This window comes from Psittacula echo (genome assembly GCF_963264785.1).
Source record: "Psittacula echo genome assembly, chromosome: 8".
Taxonomy (NCBI): domain Eukaryota; kingdom Metazoa; phylum Chordata; class Aves; order Psittaciformes; family Psittacidae; genus Psittacula; species Psittacula echo.
Genome location: NC_137744.1, coordinates 22,968,779 through 22,991,838, shown reverse-complemented (window position 1 = coordinate 22,991,838; position 23,060 = coordinate 22,968,779). Strand labels below are relative to the sequence as shown.

General features: G+C 48.5%; 1 protein-coding gene across 1 annotated transcript in view; it reads right to left on the bottom strand.

Moving 5' to 3' along the window:
- GPC4 (glypican 4) overlaps positions 1–23,060 on the bottom strand; it is a gene marked incomplete at its 5' end in the record, with an annotated part of 64,398 nt that overhangs the window by 30,159 nt on the left and 11,179 nt on the right. Inside the window, 1 exon segment of the mRNA XM_080624897.1 lies at positions 5,454–5,612. Coding sequence (XP_080481023.1) covers positions 5,454–5,612 — 159 coding nt within the window.

Here is a 23,060-nt window from a genome sequence, read left to right as displayed (position 1 = left end):
AAGCACAAACAAAAGCCCACAAGTGGGATTTACTAAAGGAAGTGTGTTGGTGGTTGCTCCCTCCTGCTTCTAAACCACCCCATCCCTACCCCGGCTAAACACAGGTCTGACCCCAAGCCTGAAGGACGAGATCTCAGCAATTGCTTCTTCTATAACATTTTAGGGATCTTCTCATCATTTTCTGTCCTGGTTGGTATGAGGTTTGGTGCCTGGAGAGGGAAGAACAAGGCTGTGCCTTCATTTAGACATGAGCAGCAGCAGATAGACAAAACCACTCTATTATTTCTATGTTAGTGATGCAGTTGTCATCAGCATGCACACCAGAGGCTGGGTTGTAATGGCAGAGCTCTCTCCACAACACAGATTGATTCAGGAGCAGGAACAGCACACAGCAAGCATCAAAGGTCCACCAGGTCTCCACTCTCAGTGTCCTTGTGCTTGGAGAAGCTGTGGCTGCCCCATCCCTGGCAGTGTTCAAGGCCAGGTTGGACACAGGGGCTTGGAGCAAGCTGCTCCAGTGGAAGGGGTCCCTGCCCGTGGCAGGGGTTGGAGCTGGAGGAGCTTTAAGGTCTCTTCCAACACAAACCAGTCTGGGATTCTGTGATTTACCTGCAGAGGTCAGAATCAACCCCTCCGTGCTGGGTGCCACGGACACGGGGTGCTCCGGCACAAGAGCAGGATGAGGCCCCAGGTCTCTGCTCTTGCAGGCAGTTTCCAATCCATAAGTTAATGTTAGATGAAGGTCCCCAAAGGGCAGTTATTTTGGTGAGGCAGAGTGCCCAATGCTCTGCCAAATTCTAACTATAGGAGCAGCAGGCTGGGCACCTGCGGGGCTCGTCTGTCACCGTTTGCCTCCGCACTGCCTGCAGAGAGGAGACCACAAAAAGCTTTCCCTGGTCCCTTCTGCCTCATTCCCAGTTATTAATACTTCCCTGCTCTGTGTCCCACTGTCCCGGCACACCTCCCTGCTAACTCCTACCTGGAGGCAGCAGCTGGAAGCCAGGGGTTATCTGAACAACAAAAATTACACTCAGAAATGAGGTTCTGGAGGGGTTTTGTTCCCCAGTTTCAGCAGCTTGATGGTATTTGGCCAATGCCCCCCATGACCAGTGACTGAGACGCAGCCACATGCCAGTAGTGGAAGCAATTCATACACCCAGGAGTAACACAGCACTCATAGTCAAAGATAAAGGGCACCATTTAAAGGGGATGCTCTAAAGATGCACGGCATGACTGTGCTTTATACCTATTTGATTTGTGGCCACTGTGCCCAACACGAACACGGGGCCCATGGACAGGGGTCCCTTCCAGGCCCTCTGCCTGGTCCCCGCACAGAACAGGGGTGGGTGCACCACAGTCTTGGGAACCCCTGGCTGCTCCCACTGCTTGGATTTGGTTTCGTTCCGCTCACCGTCCTGATGGGGTTTCGTTTTACACTTCCGTATTTGCTTTATCTTAAATGCTAATGGAAAAGTCAGGGTGAGCAGATCAGAAACAAGACTCTTGGCATTCAATAGCTTTCCACGTGCTGGCTCAAGCTGTATGGTTTTGTACAAACCCTGCTGTCGCTTGGGCATTGGGAACACTAAAAACTATTGCCAAACCAGCTCACATTCAGCTCCTGTACATATCCCATACAACAAGGGTTGCAGAAGCTCGCTTGCCTTTCCTAAATCCAGAGTGCACAGAAGAGAGGGACAAGACCTGGGTTAAGTGCAGCATCAAAAGCCCTTGTAAAACACAGGAGCAGGGAATGAGCAGCCACTGGACTCAGCAGTTCCTCTGCTCACCAGGGCTTGGGCTCTGCCTTCCCAATCACTCCACAACCAGCCTACAAAACAGACCATTTCTCCTCCCACAAAAGGCCTGGCACAACAGTTGTGTTCCAAGAGATCCAGGAGGTGTCTTTAATAAGAAAAAAACCCTAAGAAATCTTATCTAGGAAGCAACAGAACAGCGGAAACGCTGCGGAAGAGTCATGGGCTATGTCCTGTCCCTGCTTCAATTCCTCAAAACAGCTGAGCCATTTCCCCAAAGCACTGCTTGGCCAGCACAGCCCCTGGCATGGAAAACTTCAGCCTGAAAGGGCAAAAGAGGTGAAAGTTCGAGTTTAATAAATGGGACCGAGCATTTATGCAGCCTTAATGTCACCGTTAATCCTACCGATGTTATTAATCTGGGAGAGGAAAGGGGAGGGCACTGCCTGATGAAGATGAGACAAGTCAAAGGGGAAAAAAACCCCAAACCAAGAAGTGTGGTGCGTGGGGTACGTTTCAAGCCCTGACTGTTGTAGCTGCTTCTGTGGCATGAGATGTCACCACAGTCACACAGCTCTGTGGCTTTCCCAGGGCTCTCGTCATCAGATGGAGATGCTTACGTGGCCAGAGAATCTCACCCAGTAATTTCTCAGTGAAGCCCACAAACATACCTGAGATCATGTACACCATAAAACCCAGCAGATGCTCGCTTCTAAAAACATCTCGCAGTGGGGAACCCAACAAGTCTCAAAGTGCTTTTCTTTATAACAGAAAAGCCTTCTCCTTACTGCTGACGCTATATCTATATACCTTACTGCTACCCTAGAATCAGGCTAGTGGTTTAAATTACAACAGGAGAAACCCCCAGAAGCACACACAGCTGTACTGTAAGCAAATATTTACACAGGATACATAAGATATCGGACTCCAAAGCTTCAGTGTCTGCAAACCAAACACACAGAGGAGGATCTGACGCTGTCACATTACGCATTAGGAGCCGAAATGACTTCTGGTCAGCCCTATGGGGATGGATAATCAGTAGCTTGTTCCATGCTCCCAATTAAGAGGAGATAATCCATTTCTGTATGGCTTTGGTGTCAGAGCAGAGCAATTCTGGCAACGGCTCCAACGGCACACAGCGCTCCAGCAACAGCTGATTCAAACACTCCAAAAGCCACAGGGCATCCCAGCCTCCACCCAAAGGACTTCAACTGTCCTTCCGCAGCGGCAACTGCTGCAAAGGTCAAGCATATAACAGAGGCAGCACGGTTTTGCCTCTCCTCTCGACCTCAATGTCAAGGCTGAGAGATTAACAGCCAGAGAACCCACAACAAACACTCCCAAAGAGCTGGAGGATGCAGTTTGCTGCTTGAGCTGCATCCTGGAGAGTCTCTTGGCAGCATGGGGATGTGCTGGCCTGCAAGAGGAGTGTTCATCCCACTTGCTGAGTGACCAGTTCATGGAATAGAATTTGGTCTCTGCAATAACTCGTCTTGCCTGCTCAGCCCCTCTACACAGCTGTAACGCACTCCTTCCTGGAGTCTGAGCACGTTACACCAAGCAGTGTGGGAAGAATTACATTCAACAAGGAGAACCCAAATGTGCACGGCAGAATTGACCACGGTTGACCTGATGACCAACTACCAGGACTGAGGGAAGGAAACACCACACCAAAAGCAGCTGATCACTCAACAGGAGGCTCTTAAACAAGCACAACTACCCAGGGCTGGGCACTCCAAAGCTGCTATGGAAGAGTCTGACCTCAGAGGGAAGACTCCTCAACCTGCCCAGCCACCAGCATGACTGCTGAAGGAGGTGTGCCTTCAGCCTCCAGGTGACTGGGCTGGAAGGAGAGAAGCAGGCATGATTCAGTCTTCCAAGAGGTAAATGATGGAGGACAGTAATCAGTTAATCTCTGCTTCCAGCCCAGGTAAGATTAAAAACTCCCTAAATCAGCTTTGTCTGCAGCAAATGAAGATTTAGACCTGATATTAGCAAATGTTCAAAGACGGAGCCATCAGGCTTTGGGACTAGGTTGAGGAGGTTGTTAATTCTCCTTCATTAGTTTTGTACAGGGCAGAGAAACTCCCTGCAGGGACAGGCTGGGCCCAGTAAATTCAGCTCCTGGGAATAGGATCACACCATCCCCTTCCGGATTTGCCTCTCAAGGACTCCCAGGGCCAAGATCAGGGTAAGACCGGCACAGGGAACGCTGCGAGGGGCAGACAGAAAACAAAACGCAGCCCTGCAGCCATCTCTCGCCCTACAAACAGGCAGCCACACCTCACAGTGTGTCTGCACCACGTCAGGGCTGCTAAGACACTGCACCCTGCATGCATGCTTTGTTTTCAAGGTAGCATTTCAAAAAGCTTCGTCGTTCATTTAAGGTGAAGCAGATGCTGCTCCTCTGGTCTCTTTGAAAGGGCTTATCTGTGGGCTGGATTTCATTAAGTGTCTTGTTCTGCATTTAATAAGCTTGCAAGTCTAGACACTTTGGTTTTCTCTATATCACCCCTTTGGTGTACCAGCAGGTAGAGACAACAGAGGTTAAGAGGGAAATATTTAGCTAGCAGATTTAGATGCTATCAAGACGATTGCATCACTCCACTGTGACTCACTGCAATTTCATACCCAGAGACTTTTTTACTTACCCTTTCGAAAGAAAGAGGCTGCTACCTGCTGCAATTGGGTAGAGGGGGTCTCTGAGAGGTTTCAAAGCACAGACTTTGCAATATTAATAGAAAAATCCATGTTGTACTAATGACTGAACAAGGGAGAAGAATGCCCAGAGGCGCTGTGTGGTAGCATCTCCCTCTACCACCAGACGACGATGACGATGTACAAGCAGAACAATCTCAGCAACCCAGTCCACCTGACTTGTCAGGTACTGCCATGTGCAAGTGGGTGCCACCTCATCCCCCAGCCAATGAGGACAACCCAGGCAGGAGCCTGATGCTCTGCTCCTCCTTCGGGGGGATGCCAAGGTGCTGGGGCTGCAGTGCCCGGGGACACCACAGGAACTGCCACAATCAGGAGCTGAGCAGCAAAACCAAGAGATGCTGCACAGACCTCAGATGGGTGCAAGCTCTATGGAGACCCAGTCTGACCAGATACTGCTGTGGATCAGAGGACAATACTGGGACTAGGCATTTGCTTATCAGCCAGCAGTAAATGCCAGTCAAAGGATGGGAACTCAGCAAAGACTTTGTTCATTTTCCTTCTGACCCTGCATCACACTTGAACCCTTGGCCTCCTCACAAAACCAGCTCTGTACTTAATCTGCTGCTCTGCTGAGCCCCAAAGGCTATGTGAGATGGATACAAATCCTGCTGGTTCATAACATGCTGGGAAAGATCAGCATTTTTGTGGATCGGGGCTGCCAGATGTGCACGTTACAATTACACACACTGCAGGGATGTACCAACAAAACTCACTGCGAGCTTACATTAAGAGCGAAATGGTTTTTCAAGAGATTAATCAGAAGGAAAGATCTTTGGGAAACAAAGAGCCATAATCAGCAAATACTCCTCTCTCATGGGATTGCAAAACAAGGCATGCTCTGCCCTCCGAGCCACAAGTCATGAACTTTCCCAGCGAAAGGGGAGGCAGAGCACAACGACTGCACAGGCAACAACAGGATGAGGGTTTTCTTACATCTGATCCCAAGGAAAGCAAGTTCAAGGTCTCCGCACTTACCATCAAACTTCTTGTAGCGGGAACTGAACATGGTTTGCAGGTGATTGCTGAGCTCTACAACGGCGTTCCTGAAGTCGTGTTTACTCTGCTGGCTGTACTTCTCCTCCATCTCTTGGGAGCAGCACGTGTAGCCTTGTGAGCAAACTTTCAAATGGTCACCTGAAAAGCAGGGAAGAAAATACCCTAGAATTAGAAGGATTCTCTATGCAAAGAGGTCAGCTTGTGAGGCAGGGGGAGCGAGGACCCACAGCACCATCCCCTTCTGAGGAGACCGCCCCTCACTGCGAGCCCTGCACCGAGTGTATCAAAACCTGGTTCTGTAGAAGAACCTTATAGCAACACACATAAATATGACCTGATCTTTCTGCAAGAACATTAAAAAGGGGACTCCTATTTATTCAGTTCATAAATGGAATAAACGCATACTCATCTCACACAGTGTAATTTGAAGATCCAGCAAATTGACCTCTATATTCTTCGATATCCTCCATGAAATTTTTGCTGAGTATTTTAATTACTTCCAATTCACTCAGTTTGCACTCAACACAATATCAATGCCAGCAGTCCTTTCTGTACAGATAAATCCTTTTTCCTTCACTGCCAATTACCACAGGAGGAGTCACCTCTCAGAAGCACAGTTATCGCCAATACTAAAACACACCTGGTTTATGCTACAGCTCATTAAAAAGCATTATCTTTCCCAGCTCCCAATTTGACAGTTTTCTGTCATCATCCTGCGTGAAACCAGGGGCTGGTTTTGGAAAATTCGAACAGATTTTTCTTCCTTCACCCTGAAGGATGATTCTCTCCTAAGAGTTATCTGGCCCAAGATGGCTTGGTCAGAGCCATCATCAAGTGCTTCAGTTATCTACCAGAGCTCCATTTCAAACTTTCACAGGCAATCTGGACACAGGATCTGGCCCCACATAATTTGCTTTTAAAGCATCTTGCTGCAGTGTGGGATGAAGCTGCTTCTAGCACCACCAACAAAATGCTGCCGTCGAATTTGGTGGGCCAAGATAAACTCTTTCCATTGCAATCCTCAGCTCCAGCTTCTCTGGTGGGTCCCACAAAGCAGCAGCACCACCATGGGCTGACACTAAACTCATTCAATCTTGGGCAAACTGTGCAAATCATTGTCAACTCTGAAGATCCGATCAAAACAAGCAGTTAACATGAGAAATGCATCCTTCCAAGTCAGATGGTATTTTAAAAGACACAGCCTACATGTAAGCTGCTGCCTTCTCTCCCATTTCACACCCCGCTGCCAAACCTTATCCTCCATCCTGAAGAAGCAGATGGAGGAGCAAAGGCTCTTCCCTACCTGCTCACACCCTGAAAGCCACCAACAACCACCACCAAGATTCAGGGACTCATGGCAAATGCAAAGCAAACCACCTCTTCTCAACAGAGCCGTGAATCGTACACTTACTAAAGAGCATCAAAAGTGGGTTTAGAGAAACAAAAGCAGGTTTTGCACAGTGCAAATCAAAGCCTACCCATGCCTAACAGTTACTTCTCTGCCTGCCTTGTGCCAGACCTCATACCAACATCATTTACTCAGCTATGGAACCTCTGCATCACTTTGCATCACTTTCCAGCCCAGAAATACTGGTATCACTCCTTTCAAACACTTAAGGACCATTTTAAAATACACTATATGTACTGTTATATCTATAAATATATCTATAGATAGAATTCCTAAGAACCTCTCCTCCTAAATCTATTTTCCTCTTGTGCTATGGGGTTTGTTTGTTTTCCCTGGTGTTACAGAGACTTTGACCAACAGATAACTCTGCCACAGCTGATTTATGGCACAAGACCATCCGCTGCTCTTGAGTTACAGAAAGCTCAGGGTCTGTTACAGGAAACAGCACCACTTGGGCACAGCCTTCAGAAAACACAGAAAAAGCTCACAATCTCCTTACGGACACATTTTCCTTCCATGGATACTATTTCTTTCCACCTCAGAGGAGCACCTCCAGCAGCAAATGCATTAAGGGGAGAAGCACCGAGGGACGTGGCTCCATTTAGCTTGACAAGGCATTAAGAGAGGAAGAAGCAGATTTTCACAGCCTGACCACCAAATCCATCCTGGAACGTACCTGGAATGAGCCTGCCTTACTAGCAAGCGTTACAAAAGGAAAATGCCCAAGCACCATAGCTTTATTTCAGTACAAGACTACGGCTCTTTGACACAATGGGAAACAAAGAGCACTGGAGTCATAACTTCAGCTAGAGTGGCAGCTAGTTTTGAGGTGTCAAAATAATTCCATTTCAAAGCTCTTGTAATGGTTTGGGGTTGATTTTTTCCTGTATTTCTTATGGGGGGAGTATGCTGGAAATACATTTCACAGATTCAGTCCTATTTCCATGACGTACGCCTGCCTTTGATGGTTAAACTCACATACTTCCCATTCTTTTGTGTTTGAGTGGTAAGCCTCTACCCTACTTGGCAAATTCAAACCTACTGACAGCAGGTTACACTCATTACACTGGCAACTTCTCAAGTTCTTCACTGGGCTCCCTAAAACAATTGTTTTTAACAACTACTCCATTTATTTATGGCAAAAAACATACAAGCCCAATGCACTTCACAAAAACAAATAACAGTTTTATATCTATTTATACCATTAAACTAACGTTACCAGGCACCTAATGTTACAAACTAAATCCTTTCTCTTTGATCCCCCTCCTCCCTGATTTGCATGGTGCCTCCCCAGGACACACATGCAAAGCCAAGCCAAGAGAGCACTACTGACAGTAAACCAAGCTTGCACAGATCCCATTTGGTTGATCATTAAGAAATTCTGCTCCAAAATGCAACTCAGACATTCAAAAATGAATGACCAAGCAATCTAATTATGGAAGATATTTCTCAGTCATGTCAGCACTATGTGGTCTTGGCTCGTGATCAAGAATTAGCTCTGTCTGGAGCCCAGGAGCTCTGGCTACTCAGTGCTAATCATAGAAGATGCACTCTGTTACCCGGTGTTAAAAACCAGAGCGTTTAGGGCTGTGGGCTGCTTTTCTTGCCATTTTCTTACGCCACAGTGGGAGACAGCAATGGAAAGCCACTCAAAGACACTGGGGCTCCAGTTTTCCCACAGGAAGGGTTGTCCTTAGCACCTCCACATCCCTAAGGATACATCCTCACTTTAGCAAAGCAACAGGCACTGACACAGCCTGTGAGAAGTCATGTCTAGCCTTTGTTTTACATCAGTTAACAGAGTCAGCATCCATCCACAGGGCTCATCCCATGCCCGAGTTTGCAGGGCGAGCAACACAACATCCCATCACCTGCCCGGGTGATGGATCCATCACATGCTCCTCTGGTGAGCGGTTGTGTTGGGAACTGTTCATGCCTCCAAGGACAGATCCCAAAGCACGGTGTCAAACAGCTTCAAAACACAAAGTGCTACAACCATGGCGTGCAGGGGAATGAAAACCATGAAGCAGCCACTGCCAATGGCCCACGTGAGCACGGACCAGTCACACACAGAAAACACTGATCCAGAGCCAAGACCAAAGACAACGTTCTTTGTTTTTCCAGCCAACTCCTCTATGGAAAAGGAGTGAAAACCAGATTATTTAGTTCCACTGAAACAGAGACCTAATGCTTATGTACATTATGTAAAGAACCCTCCTGGTGCGCGCTCACTGTCAAGGACACATTCGGCAACAATTACTTCCCGAGTTAAAACTCATCAAACAATGCCCATAGAAGGCAACTCTTCATCTACTGTTGAGTGTTAAAGACTCAACAGCTTTTGTAATTTATCACCATGTGAGCACAGCAAAAACACAACCCTGCCACAGCTTCCTTTCAAGTTAGGCTTCTTATTGAATTGTTTGGCAGGGTGTGCAATCATCACATCAGGGGCTGCATGGCAAAAAGAGCTTAAGTAGCAGAGAACGACTCCAAGTATCTACCACACGTGCGTACCATGGCTGCAGCTTGCCATGGATTTGCAGCAGATCGTTCCCATGGCCTGCTGCAGCGAGCCTTTTCCTCTATTTTACACTACAGATGAATACAGGGAGAAAAAGGAGGGACCAAAATTAAGGAAGAAGCTTGGCCAGTTCACAGCACACCTCTGGGGAACGGAGGTGGAGGTTTAAAGATAGAAATGCAACGGTACACAGTGCTGCCATCGGTACAACCAAGGAAATGCCCTCAGAAAGGTAATCTTGCAAACTTATGATTTAAGCCATTACAGAAACACCGCTTTTAGCAGGCTCTGAGCACAGAGTTTCCTCCAAATCAAGTAACTATTTTGCAGTGTGTTGGAAAACAAGTTCTCATCGAGTGAGCAAGCGTGCCCTGCAAACTCAGGGGCTCAATGGTCCTGAAAAGCAGTTCTCTTCATCCATTTCCCAAGACCTTTTCAGATGTTGTTTCTGGATGTCTAATGTGGCTTCCCAGCCTGCTTTGGCCAAGTTCATATTTTAGGGTATATACCTATATATACCTAGATGCAGAACTAGCAGGAGTTCTTTACTGGGAGGCAGGGGTTAGACTCCTTTACACAGTCTAGCCCTTCACTGCAGCTTGGTAACCAAGCCAAAAGTAGTTTATCATCCAAGATGTTAGTGCTGGACTGGGCTCCCATGCGAGTTAAGAGGCTGGGTAAGCTGGGCTGATGGAGGAGCAGGAGCTGAACACTGCTGGGGGACCAGTGCCACCATTGTGCTCTGCCTCTTCCCTATAGAACACATGGGCTTGTGTCATCTTTAAGAGTTTTATGACTTCCTCTGAACCAACTACCAAAGGAATCCTGGACTGTAATGCCAGGCTCTAATCCGATTTCACACTAGACTTGCCTTCTAATTATCACAGAATATTAGGCTTCCACCCATCATATATAATTGACATGCTACTGAGGCTTTACAAAACCCCCAACAAAGATGACAAGAAACACTAGCATCACCCCTGAGCACAGCTCCACTGCTCCGGCCCCAGATTAACAAGGGGTGAGAAGAAGAAAGGGAAGCGTGAGCTTGTGATTGACTCCAGCAGAGTCATCGAGACAGACAAGGCTGCTGAACCATCCATCCAATCCGATCACCTTTAATTACACCCAAAATACCAAAACCAGCTCAGTTTTCCTGGCTACAAAATGAGCTGGGGATGCTCAGCATCTCTGGGAATGGACTGTGAGCTCGGTGCTGCTGTAACCCTACAGATGATCAGTACAAACATAACAGCCCCTGTCCCCCAGGGAAGGCTGGGTCATCCTAACCACTCCTTATGCTGCTTGTAGAAGAGAAGCATACCTGCTAATGAAGAGCACTATAAAAACGCAGATAGCAAGCGTCTCGGCATATACATCTTTCCATCTGAAATGATACTAAGCTGCAAACGCCAAAGGGAGAAAAATAACCCAGCTCTGGTGTACACCACACATCCAAAGCGACCCTACTGCCTCCTCCCCAGCCGTCACGCGTGCATGCTGCCTCAAGGACTGCTTTTTAGCCCGGCATGCCAGAAAGGAAGAGATGTAAAACAGCACTAAGGTTCTGCTAACGGAGGTGATGCACCCACCAAGAGCAGAGTGGGAAGTTTCTAAGCAAACATCCTGCAAATGATGCAGTGCTGCTGGTATCCTCTGGCCAGAGCAGGTCAAACCAGGCTGGGACATTCGGAGCTGTATCTTCCTCAATGCTGCCAAGCACCCGGTGCCATTTCCAGCCCAAAGCACTGTTTCTACTGCATGTTTCCAGAAGAATTGCTTTGTGCAGCATCCTCCCTACATCCATCCCCATCAGGCACAAAATAATATACGCCATTTCCAATGCAAATCATTTCCCAACCTAAAGGCCACCACCACACAACCTGAGTGAGCTTTCCTTTCTTCCCTCCTCCAACATTTGCCGTTACCATTGTGCTCTCAAACCCAAAAAGCACCAAAAGAGCACCCCCACATACCCAAACCCAGGTCCTCACCGTGGAAGTCAGCAACCAGCATCGCCTTCCAGCCTGGCACAGCAGCTCCAGCCCGGCACAGCAGCTCCAGCCCTTCCACAGCCATGGAAGACCTGGTCCTTGATTCGCCCATCAAGGATGCTCACCCCCTCCTGCATCCCTTTTTACCAAGCACCCAGGATTTTTTAAGCCAGAAGACATCCACACGTGCACTCAGCTCCCAAAGCTGACTGGTAGGGTTATGGAAGTACCACAGTCTGGCAGCATGTGCCAGCGTGCAGCGTATTTAACATCCCACTCAATTAGCAACCGTTTTATAGAAATGGTTTATTTGCCTTATTAATGTTAAAGCCACTTGTTTCCCCTGTGCTTCCACTTGGGTTATTAATCAATGCACGTTTCAGCTCTTTGCTGATTACTCTAATGGCACAGAAAACCTCCCCAGACTCACAGAGCAAGCTTATAATATTGAAATTCCCTTTCCCCCTCCCTCCAAACCTGTCAAGCGGTCAAAACACACTCTTTGATACCCAAACCAAAGCCCTTTCACCTACGCTTAACAACAGTGAACTATTTTCAGTTGAGCTCTACTGCATCTGTTAACTCAGCTGCTAATCCATCTTGCAGGCGCAGGGAATGCCAGCGCACACAATACCTCAGTGACATACCTCCCTTCAACACAACAAATAATCCTAATTATTTCCATAGCGTGTACCTACAGTTACTTAAAATACCGTACACAACCAAGGTCTGTCTGGCTTCTAGTTTTCCGTTTTGCCTTGTTGACAGTGTTGGGTTCCCAAATTTACTGCCAAGAGAGTCAGGGACTTAAGAGAACAAGAGAGATTTATATCCTTGTGTGTACATTAAGCTAAACTCACATTAGGAACCTTAGTTTTCTACTGGAAAGAGCAACTTAGGACACAAAGAGGGCTCTTGCCTTCCACCCACTCAAGTCCAAATTCCCTCCATGAAGCTCATCTTTGAGCTGATGACAGAGCCAGGTCCCTGAAGGACCAAGTCCAGGCAAATTCCACTTGTTCAGGCTGAGCAGTGATTTCGGGATACCCCTCCTGGGCAGGGGCAGACCAGGAGAGCCCTTCCCATGCTCCTAATGCAGCTCTTCACCCGAAAATGAAAGACAAGGGCCTGTCTCTGTTCTCTGCAGCACCCTGGAGAAGCATCACTGGTCAACCAAGGTCCCCTCCTCTCCCACTGTGGTTGCGGCAACAAGGAGGTTCAGGTGGAGACCCCCAATGACCAACCCCAAAAACGCTCTACAGCGCATGTGAGCCCTTTGCAGGTGGTGTCCAAGCAAGGAGGATGCAGGATCTCACCTTCAGTAGGGTTTTTAAGAGTTCATTTACAAGTTAAAACCCTGCTCACCTGAGGAAAAATACCATGACTGCTTCATTTCCACAGCACAACCAACAATTTCCTTCCCAACAGGGTGGCCCGAAAACTGTGAGGTTTTACACCAGGGAAAAATATGCCATAATAGAGCATGCTTTCATTCCAACAAACAGGATATTGAGTCAATTAGTGGCACACCAAACACAAACCAGACAGATGAAGATAATGCACTTCTGCAAACATCAAAAGAGAGCACAACCACACAAAGACCTGAATATACAAATAAGGCGAGGGAAAAATAATACTACTACACAATTAAACTTATTATTTAAGCAAACCTGGAGACTAAAATAGCTCTGGTTAAGCAGAGGATTCTCCCTGGCTCTATCTAAGACACAAACCTTTAATGAAAACCAAGAGTTGTTTCTTCATTAAAACACAAAACCAAAACCCCCTACTTGACACTGCTGAGTGAGAACTTCGGAAATGCAAATGCTCTTTATTATCATCAAATTCTTGAGGCATGAAACAGTTTTCATAACATGTCTCTGCCTATATGCCCAATGTAAGAGGTGTTACACAACAGACAAGTTATGCTGTAGAGTAGCTTGGGGTTTTTCCACTTCCCTGGTGAGGAGGATGGATAACACAAGGCGCAGAAACAACGCATCTATGGGACAGTGAGGACAGGTAGTGCTCCTGTCCCTCCATCAACCACCAAAGAGCAGCTGGAAAGCCCAATGCTGCCAGTAATTTTGAGTATACATAAAGGAAAAAATAAAGGTTATGATTTAAAAAAGCCCCCAAGCCTGCACAGAGCCAGTGATCAGAGTGCAGAATCCCACAGAAATTGTCCAACAGATTTTACAGGGATAACCCCCCAAAAAGACGCCACCAAATATAACCTCATGCAGTTAAGAGGAGGGGGAGGAAGCAAAGAGAATCCCCTGCGAACTGCACACACAGAGAATTAGTGAAGCCTCAAGCACAAGGAACAGTAAACAGAAGAGATCTGGCTGGGAGACAGTTACTTTCCTTATGAGACTTCTCATTTTTTTCCTCAAATTCCCCATGAAGAAAGCAAAACAAAGCCAAAACTCTGCCTGGTTGGGGTTTGGGGTTTTTTTTCCATAAACTTTTGGGCTATTTGCCCAAAAAGCAGCTTTTCACCAAAACAGATTCCACCACAAACACTGCCATTCAAAATGCAGTATTTTTCCTTCTTAACCACATCTTCTCCCTCCATTTTCGGTCCTTCTCCTTCAGGGAGGGACCCTCCACCTGGGATGCTCACACCACACACGGGCAGGCAGGAGAAGCAGGATACACGGCTCGCAACCGCTTTTCCAGTGTTTTTTTCCCCTTTTCAAACACAGCCAATTCCAGCCTCAATGCACAAACACACGTCTCAGACACACACAGTAGCTTCTTGTGACATGCACCCAGGCTTACAGCCTTTTGCCAGCAGAGCGGTCATCTACTGGCAAAGCTCATGAAGTCCAACACGGCCAAGTAAAAGGTCCTGAAGCAGGTCAGGGCAAGCCCAGCACAGACATAGGCTGGGGGAGAACAGATGGAGCAGCCCTGAGGAGAAGGACTTGGGGTGTTGGCTGGAGCCAGGCTGAGAGAGCTGGGCTGGGGCAGCCTGGAGAAGAGAAGGCTCCTGAAGAGGAGACCTGAGAGCAGCTCCAGTGCCTAAAGGGGCTGCAGGAAACCTGGAGAGGGGCTTGGGACAAGGGCCTGTAGGGACAGGCCAAGGGGAATGGCTTTAACCTGCCCGAGGGGAGACTGAGATGAGCTCTTAGGCAGAAGCTCTTCCCTGTGAGGGTGCTGAGGCGCTGGCCCAGGGTGCCCAGAGAAGCTGTGGCTGCCCCATCCCTGGCAGTGTTCAAGGCCAGGTTGGACACAGGGGCTTGGAGCAAGCTGCTCCAGTGGAAGGGGTCCCTGCCCGTGGCAGGGGTTGGAGCTGGAGGAGCTTTAAGGTCCCTTCAACACAAAGCAGGCTGGGGTTCTACAATAAAGATCTCCCCAGCTGAGAGCTGCACAACTGTGGAAAGTCACAACACGCTCAAGTAGTGGCACAGGCATATTTCAAGGCAAGGACCCCTGTCCCAAGGCAGTGCTGCATTGGCCATGTGGTCAATGTCCCCAAATACCTCACCTTTCCCATGTTGCCACCTACCAGGGACTTAAGAGAAGTGAACTTTTCCTTCTTGCAAAACCCAAACCAAGCCCGCACCATCTCACAAAGCAACACTTCCATTGCCACATTTTCTAAGAGCACCAGCAGGAACAGGAGTACTAAATCCATGTGAACCGGCAGCTACAACCCAAGCAAACATTTAACAAAGCCCCAAAAGCTAAAGATGTTTTCAATTCCTTAAATAAGAAACAAAGCTCGTGAAATTCAGCCACAATTTCCTGTTTTCGACTTATAATAAAATTAAAAAACATAGCTTAGGCTTTATATAAACAATAATCTAATCTATAAATTGGAACACAAGAGAGATGTTAATTAACTTCCCCAGAGATTAATTCTCTACGGAGGGACCCAAAATAGGTACTGGAAAGTAGCCGGATGATGTATTTTATCCATAAGGACACACTCCTTCACCCTGCATTGGGTGGTTTTGGGCAGGGAGGACAGTGAGCAGCATGCAGGGGCTCAGCACCAGGCAGGGATGCCCATGTCCTATGTGACACGGACAGGAGGTCTCCTTTTGCTCCCATGTGCATCCCTTGCTCCATGCAGCTGCCAATAGCAGGGCTTATTTCCCTGCAAAGGCAACCTGGACTTTGGACCAGAGCACAGGCTCCCTACCTCCTTCCTCCTGCCACCCCATGTGCCACTGGCCACTAATCCTTGGGAATCCCACTAATGGGGAGCAAAAACGAGCCCAAGCTCTGTAACGAGGAGGAAAACTCTATCTCCTTGATTTGCAAGAGTATTGCTCACTTGGGTTTTCGGGGGGGCAGGAGTTACAACTTCTGGTTATTGAAAGTACATACAGGAAGATGTAAAGGTTTCAGGGTTCAGGCATAGCAAAGTCCAGCTATAACCCAACAGCCGGCTCATGCCAGGAAATGGGCACCCTCCCCTGCTGCTGCACATCCCCAAAGGCACCTCACAAGACAGAAAAGGATGAGCTTTGGACTGCTTCCATCAGGAACGGCTGAAACCTGAGGGCCAAGCAAGAATGAGGTTGCTTGGGCAGGTGTCCCCATCCACATGGGCCAATGCAGCCCATGACCCTGCCCAGGAGGCTTGCTGAGGGCCTTCACTCCCCAAATCCCCCCTTATTCAAGACAAGGGGTACCTGAGGCCTTTCTGCAAGACCCAAGTAATCAGCAAGGTCCCCAAAACACCTCTGACAGCATCACCCCATTTGTCAAAGCAAACTCACAGGCATGCAAAGCTCTTCAGTAAGCGGCCTCAGACCAGCCCCAGGATGAGCATTCAGCAGTTGGGGGACGTCAGCTCCCTGCACAAAGTGACAGCTGTGCAACGCCAGCAAGACCAGAGCCTGGCCATGGCAAGAATCACTCATTTATAGGATGTTCCCCACCAACGGCAGAAATATTTGCTCCAACAACCTCCAAGTCTTTAAGGAAGAACTTGCCTCCCCCCACATCCCTTTCCAATACACTATTTTCCACTTCTAAACCAAACAAAACCTACCCAAGTCCTCCACGAGCAGACCCTAACTACCAGACTTGCCCCTTGCAGAACAGAGTCTTTCCCCACGTGGCCACATCCTGCCGCCCCTCGCAAGACAATTAGCCTTAATCCGCGTTAGTTCTGTAGGTTTCCTTTAAATCCCGTTACCACATTCCTCTGGGCACTCAAGCGCTCAGCCTCCTCCTCCTCGATGGTGATGGTGACCCCGCGGTGCCTCCCAGCTCCTGACCTGCCGGAGCTGCACCAGTCCCAAGGGCTGCAATGCTCCCCGGCTAATCTATCTTCACTGATTAGTTCTTAATCAGGAAGGCAGACGTGAAGGGAGGGTGCAGATGAAAAGAGAAAGGAGGAGGGGGGCTAAATGGCAAAACTTAAAGGCTTTCTTCAAGGAAAAGCTCCCTTTGCTTCAGGAGACACCCAGGAAAACCTGGTCCAAAAGCAGCGTTTGAAGTCTAGCTACTTTCATATTTATAACGCTTGAGTCACTGCAGAAAAGCTCCGCCAAAGCACAGAGTTGGACGGCTACATTCATTTACTTTGGAAGTTTATCCAAGCCTTGGTTAAAGATAAACAACACGCCTGGATGTGAAAAAACATCAGAGCCGGGCTGCCAGAGCAGCGGGGAGCTTCCACCCGCTTTGATAGCACCAAGGCACGAGATGGTATCGGCGCAACCCAAAATGTACTTACTCCTTCCTGGAGAGGCGCGGCGAATTGCTTGTGCTTGGGAGGCATTCTTGCCATACTAGTATTATGCAAATGCTTCAGCTTAGAAAGCTCAGGCACAATCAAGGCATTTAGACCCGATTCATTAATGGCCAACAGTTAATAGGCTGCAATTCCTCTGTCTGGGGGATTTGGGGGGTGTTTAAGCCAAATCTGTAAAAGCTCTATCTATTACAGCTGCACTTTTGGTCTGTTACTGAAGGCAGGAAGCACCTTCTTGTCCAAAACACCCTGAAAAGCAGAAGTAAGACCAGACTTTTATCAGGTCTCCACTTTGCATCAGTATTCCTAAACTGGTCTCCATTAGGGACATGAGGAAAAAAGCAACTGGTGCCACGTCTTAATGCTCAGTGCAAACCTTCCACAAAACCAAAGTTTGACAGAGCGTGATTCTCTCAAGAGCAGCACCTACACATCAAGGCTACAAGTGAGTTTTGGAGCCTGTCACCCTCCTTTCCATTTAAAGTTTAAGTCAACACCACCACACAAAACCCCAGGGTCTTGCTTAGCAAAGCTGATCCGAAAACACATGGTGAACATATTGCCAAGTTTGAGAGACGCCCCGAAAGAGCGACGATGCAAACTTTGGGGACTTCAAATAAACAAATCTGAACGGATCAATCCGCAAAGCCTGTTTTCTGTTTGCGGCTTTGCGTTTGCTGCTTTATGTTTCTTTTTCTGTCTTCGCTGTTTGTTTGCTTTCAATTACCCTGGCCCCTCCTTATCCTAACCTCTAAAACTCCCTGTGTCGCACCGGCCGGGAGGCAGGCAGCAGGACACCATAGTCATGCAATTCCAAATGGGAGCTGGAGGATGCTCCTTCTTCAAAAGCTGATGGGTTTGCTCTCAAATTAACTTCTTTTGGTCTAAGCTCCCCCCCCAATAAGGGTATGGCACCGGCAGTTTGGCACCCTCTCCAATGGAGCAGGGACTATTTGCTGCTTCGCAGGTCATCAGGAGGTAGCAAGCAAAGATTACCAGATGTGGGGTTTATCACCTTAAGTGGAACCACTCTTTTCTTTATGGGAACCCTGGTTTTTAAGGTTTTTATCAGATCACTGCGATTACAAAAGCTTCCCTTACATGCTCAAAAGCTCCTATAAAACCCCTAGTTCAAGGTTTATTTGGTCTAGGGGGTTTTCAACTTGGGAAGAACGACTTGAGAGTGATTTGTCCTATAAACTTTGACCAGTGGCTCCGTGTGCTCAAACCGTGCCTGCCTTGTGAGCAAAATTCCATCAGCTCACTGACCAAAAGATGTTCTTTTAAGAATATTGGAAAAAAGAAAGAGCTCGCAGCAAAAAGGAAGTTTCAATTACTTTGTGAAATCAAGCAGAAAAATTAAGATCCAAGCAAACTTTATTAGCTCTGACAAGCAAATGCTGAAGCCTTTGTTTCCGATGTGCGCAAAACTTTTACTAAGGGGTGGGAGTGTTTTTGGGGGTTGATTTTTCTTCTCTTTAAGCCACAGAAATATGCATCCCTTTTCTTACAACATGCTTTGCAACAACTGGGTTTTGTAAAGACATTCAAATGTGGGCACCGGCACAGAGCTATCACAAAGCAGCTGATTCCTCTCCAAGCATCCACCAACATTTCCATGTGTCAACAGTACTGCACAACCACATTTATCTATGTAAAAGCCCACATTAATAAGCCCTTCCCCTGTCTGCAGAGCTTGCCAAGCAGAGTAACAGTGCAGATAACCCAAGACCTCAGACCAGGTTAAGAGGTGACTGGAGGGGTCTGTGGAAGCACACACATAGGCAGCAGTCTGAAGCTCGTAATACAGGGGGCTGTGGCCCCCCTGGAAGTTCACTTTTAGAGGGCTCACGAGCTAAGACAGTTCAAGAGAGCTGCGCTACCCACTGCCCCACTCAGCCCTACCCTGCTCCTGTGAGCAAGCCATCGCCTCTGCCAGAACCCTCCCAGCTCCTGGCTACCAGCACTTATTCCCCTTCCTTCATCAAGGACCAAGAATCCTCATTTGCTGAGAAAATAAAGTTCAGCCCAAGAGCAGGTCCTGGGCAGACATAAATGAGACTTCAGTTATAAGCAGAATGTTTTCCATAAGGACATTTTCATAGCAACACGGAGACTGTTTGGGCACCAAAGGGGAGGCAGAGCTCTTGTGCTGCTCAACACTTGCAGCTCCCTGGTTGTGTCTGTCCCCCATTTTAGCTTAGTGCAGGGTGACCTCAGCCCAGCCAGTTTTGGGCCCAATATTTCAGCCAGGAATACCCCCTTTCAGAGCAGCTTTTGAGAACAGGAGTCTGGAGGGACCATGGCTATTGACTGACCCAGAGATGCTTTTCCAGAGCATCACAGCCACAACCTGAAATGGAGTTTATCTGAAGGAACCCACACTACATCTCGCTATGCAGCTGCACACTACAAACACCCAGTAAAGCAGCAAGTAGGCATCACACTGGTTTTCAACCTAAAACACAAAGGCTTTGCATGCTCCATCAGTGACCCAGCAATGCTGCCAACCCCTTGCTCCAGTTTGCCTTTCCAGGAAGGAAAGCAATGCTGCTCTGCCCCATGTCTCCCCCTCTGCTCACGACTGTAGAAACAATTCCCCAGTTTCAGCTGGACCACAAAGAGGCACCAATTAAAGGGGTTTCAGAAATAATTAGCTCCCATCAATCTGATGCAAACCAGGGTTGGGGAAACAAGCCCAGATGAAGGGCTCTGGGAGGGAGAGCCAGCAGAGCTTCACCTCCCAGCAGCTCTTACCACCACATCTGGAGGACCAAGGTGTGCACGTGTGCTTCCAGCTCAACCCCTCATACAGCCAGAGCTACCAGGGGCTATTCAGACACACAACTGGCTTCCTGTGGTTATCAGGTCCTGGCTTGCCAGGCCATCAGAATAAAGGCTGCATGGGAAATTACTGAGCAATCTGTGCATGCGACATTGTGCGGGGAAAAAAGAGTGAAAATAAAATCATAACGGAGCTGTCTGCAGCAGAACACCACCATCTGAAATGGCTTTCCAATTCTAAAAGGTTAAAAACCTCAGTGATTGAATAACTCAATGTGATTGCAAAAGGCAGGAAAGAACACGTTGCTCAAAGGGGACGCCAGCATTGAAAACAAGCAGGTGGGTCAGATTTAAATCTAAACAGGTCCACCGCACATCCATCCTAAGGCCACTGTTTATAAGCAGAAAGAGGCAACTTTATACACAAAGCACATATGCCAGTGGTTCCTGGCTGTTCCCAGGAAGAAAAGCTGCTTTTCAGCTGAACTTTCTGAGAACTGCTCGTGTAAATAAGACAAACCTCCAAAAACACACGAGGCTGAGCCTGAACTGAAGCATCACATGGAGCATGGCAAACAAGCCACAAAACAGGAGGCGGGGGAAGTCCAGCACCAAAAAACCCAAGGTGCAACCTTCCCAAGACCTTTGAAACGCCCCTGAAGTTTGAGGTGGTCCTACCAAGAGCAGGGAATTGGACTCCATGATCCTTATGGGTCCTTCCCAACTTTCAATATGCTATGATTCTATGAAATTGGGCAGGAGATGCCACCGTGGCAGAGCCCAATGCCAGGCTTGTTGCCTCCTCGCCTGGGGGCATTTATGGGTGATGCAGCACCAGTGATGGTCTGAACCATCCCCTAAACCTCCCACATCTCGCCTTTATCTCCCCTTAGAAAACCTCCTCAGAGCTAAGGCCACAGCTGAGTTTGTAAATGAGATTTTTGCCTGGAAAACGTGCTTTTAAGCCGTTTGCCTGCTCCTCTGACCACGATTTAGTTTTTTCACAGCCCGGGCATCTGCTGCAGAAGCCACCCAGCTCACACAAGCAGCACACTGTGCTCAGCCAGCATAATGTGATCTACATCCAAAACCCCATCCTGCTGCTGCAACAGACTCCCAATGTATTCCCCAGGTCTGGAACTAGCAACCTGCCAGTATTTGTGGGAAAGGCGAGGCCGAGTAGTTTAAACTACCCTGGAAAAGCCAAGGAAGGGGGTGGGAGAGCAGGGAGAAAGGATTAAGATAAGGGTATCACAGGATTAGAAATTCCCCCTTCTCCCTATCTACCCTGCTCACCTCGGTGCCTTATCTGCCGGCAGGTTCACACGGGCACTCCTCCTTCTCCGCACATTAGCACAGATAAATCCCAGCATCTTTTCAACAATTCACAAGCCAGCATCTGCACCATCGACTTTCTGTTTGAACAAAATCATGCCAGGAGGGACAGCGGCATCCCAGATGAAGGGACAGCCACCCGCAGGGAGGGCACAGGAGGCCACTTCAGCCTTTTAAGACAAGACCATCTTTTTGCTCTCCCAACCCTCCTTCCAAGCAGGTTTCACCATGGGCACATGTCCTCTTGGCACTGCTCTGAGGAACGTGGCACCTCTCCTTCTTCACATCTGAGATAAATTTTCTGCAAACAGCTTTGGTGGGGCGGAAAAACAACTAGGACTGAAAGCATCTCACCCTGCCAAGGGACAATTGCACCGAGGCTCTTGCTGGCAGGCATCGAAGGGGTTTATTTTGTCCTTCTAAGCACAGTCCTGAGCAACCTGGGGCAGGCACAAGTGCAAACAAGACCTTTGCCATCCACCTCCCAGGCTGCACCATCCAAAATCCACTGTCAGGAAGGTAAACAGCCCGTGGCACACTGCAACCCCAGGGAAGGGATGGCCGAGCAGAAGGACGGGATGCATTTACCAGTTGTGTTAGTCCTTCCCAGGCATAGAGATGAGCTCCTATGCTCCATGCAGTGCTGCTGTGCTGCCCCAGTATCCCCCATCAGCAAAAATGGTCTTCATAGAGTTTGTGGCTAAAAAAGCAGAGGAGAGATGGGCAGTCCCCACAGGAGATATGAAGTGATGCTAGCAGGGCTGAGATAAGGCTTTAGCATGAGGGTTGCTGGTGAGGGTTATCCCATGTGGGCTGGGTGTCTCGAGTGGGAACTGGGTTGTAACCAGAGCAGCTTCCCACTGCGGGGATGAACCTGCCCTGTGGGTGCACCAGGATAACACAGGCCAAGAAGCACCCGCAGCAAAGCAGTGAGGAGCCACGCTGGTTCTAATGGACATGCCTGGGGCTCAGCCAAGGGGATAAATGCAGCGACACAGCAGAAAGCACACAGAGGGCAGGGAAGCAGGAGCCAGCAGCTTTCCCACGAGAGCCCACGGCCAGGTTGCAGGGGCTTTCAGTGCAGCCAGCATCAGGTTCTGCCCATCGGGCAAGCAAAGTTTCCCATGGTCATACCAAAGGGAGAGGCAGGGACATAGCCTTCCAGCCTGGGCACCCTGGGACAGAAGTCCAAGCTAACACCGAAGCCTTGAAACTCCACCTGAGCCCCAGGTAAGAAGAACACTTCCAAGCCCGCCGCAGGCTCAGGAACAGCCCCCTCCTGCTCTCCTGCTATTCGACATTTCTTTCCCCAGCAAAGTGTTTCGCAACCCTGGAGCAACCCTTTCCTTTTCCAATAACAAGTGACATTCTCCTCATTCCCCGCCAGCCCAGACGCACAACCACAGGCACAACCACCAGCTCCAAACCCTCCCACCCTGCAGACGGCCACGTCAGAGCCCTCTCCCCATGGGCTGGCACCAGGCAGGTCTGGCTGCACCGCCGGCTGCTCCCGGAGCATTGGGAAAGGTTAAATTTTAACTGGAAAGTCTTTCCCTAAACAGCCCGAGCTGCCTCCCGAGCCTGGCTCCTGCAACTGAGGCATTCCACTTAATCCATTGAGCTTCCAAGTGTGCTGCTTCTGCCATAACTCGTTTCCCCAAGCAGAAATTGCTTCATGTCTCCGAATATTAGTATATATATGTACTACTGAAAAGCCATAGAGCCAAAGATGACCTATTTCTCACAGCAATATAAATACTTCCTTGTCCTGACAAAGGCACAGGAAAAGTAGCTCGACATCAGAATGTAACTGAAACCAATA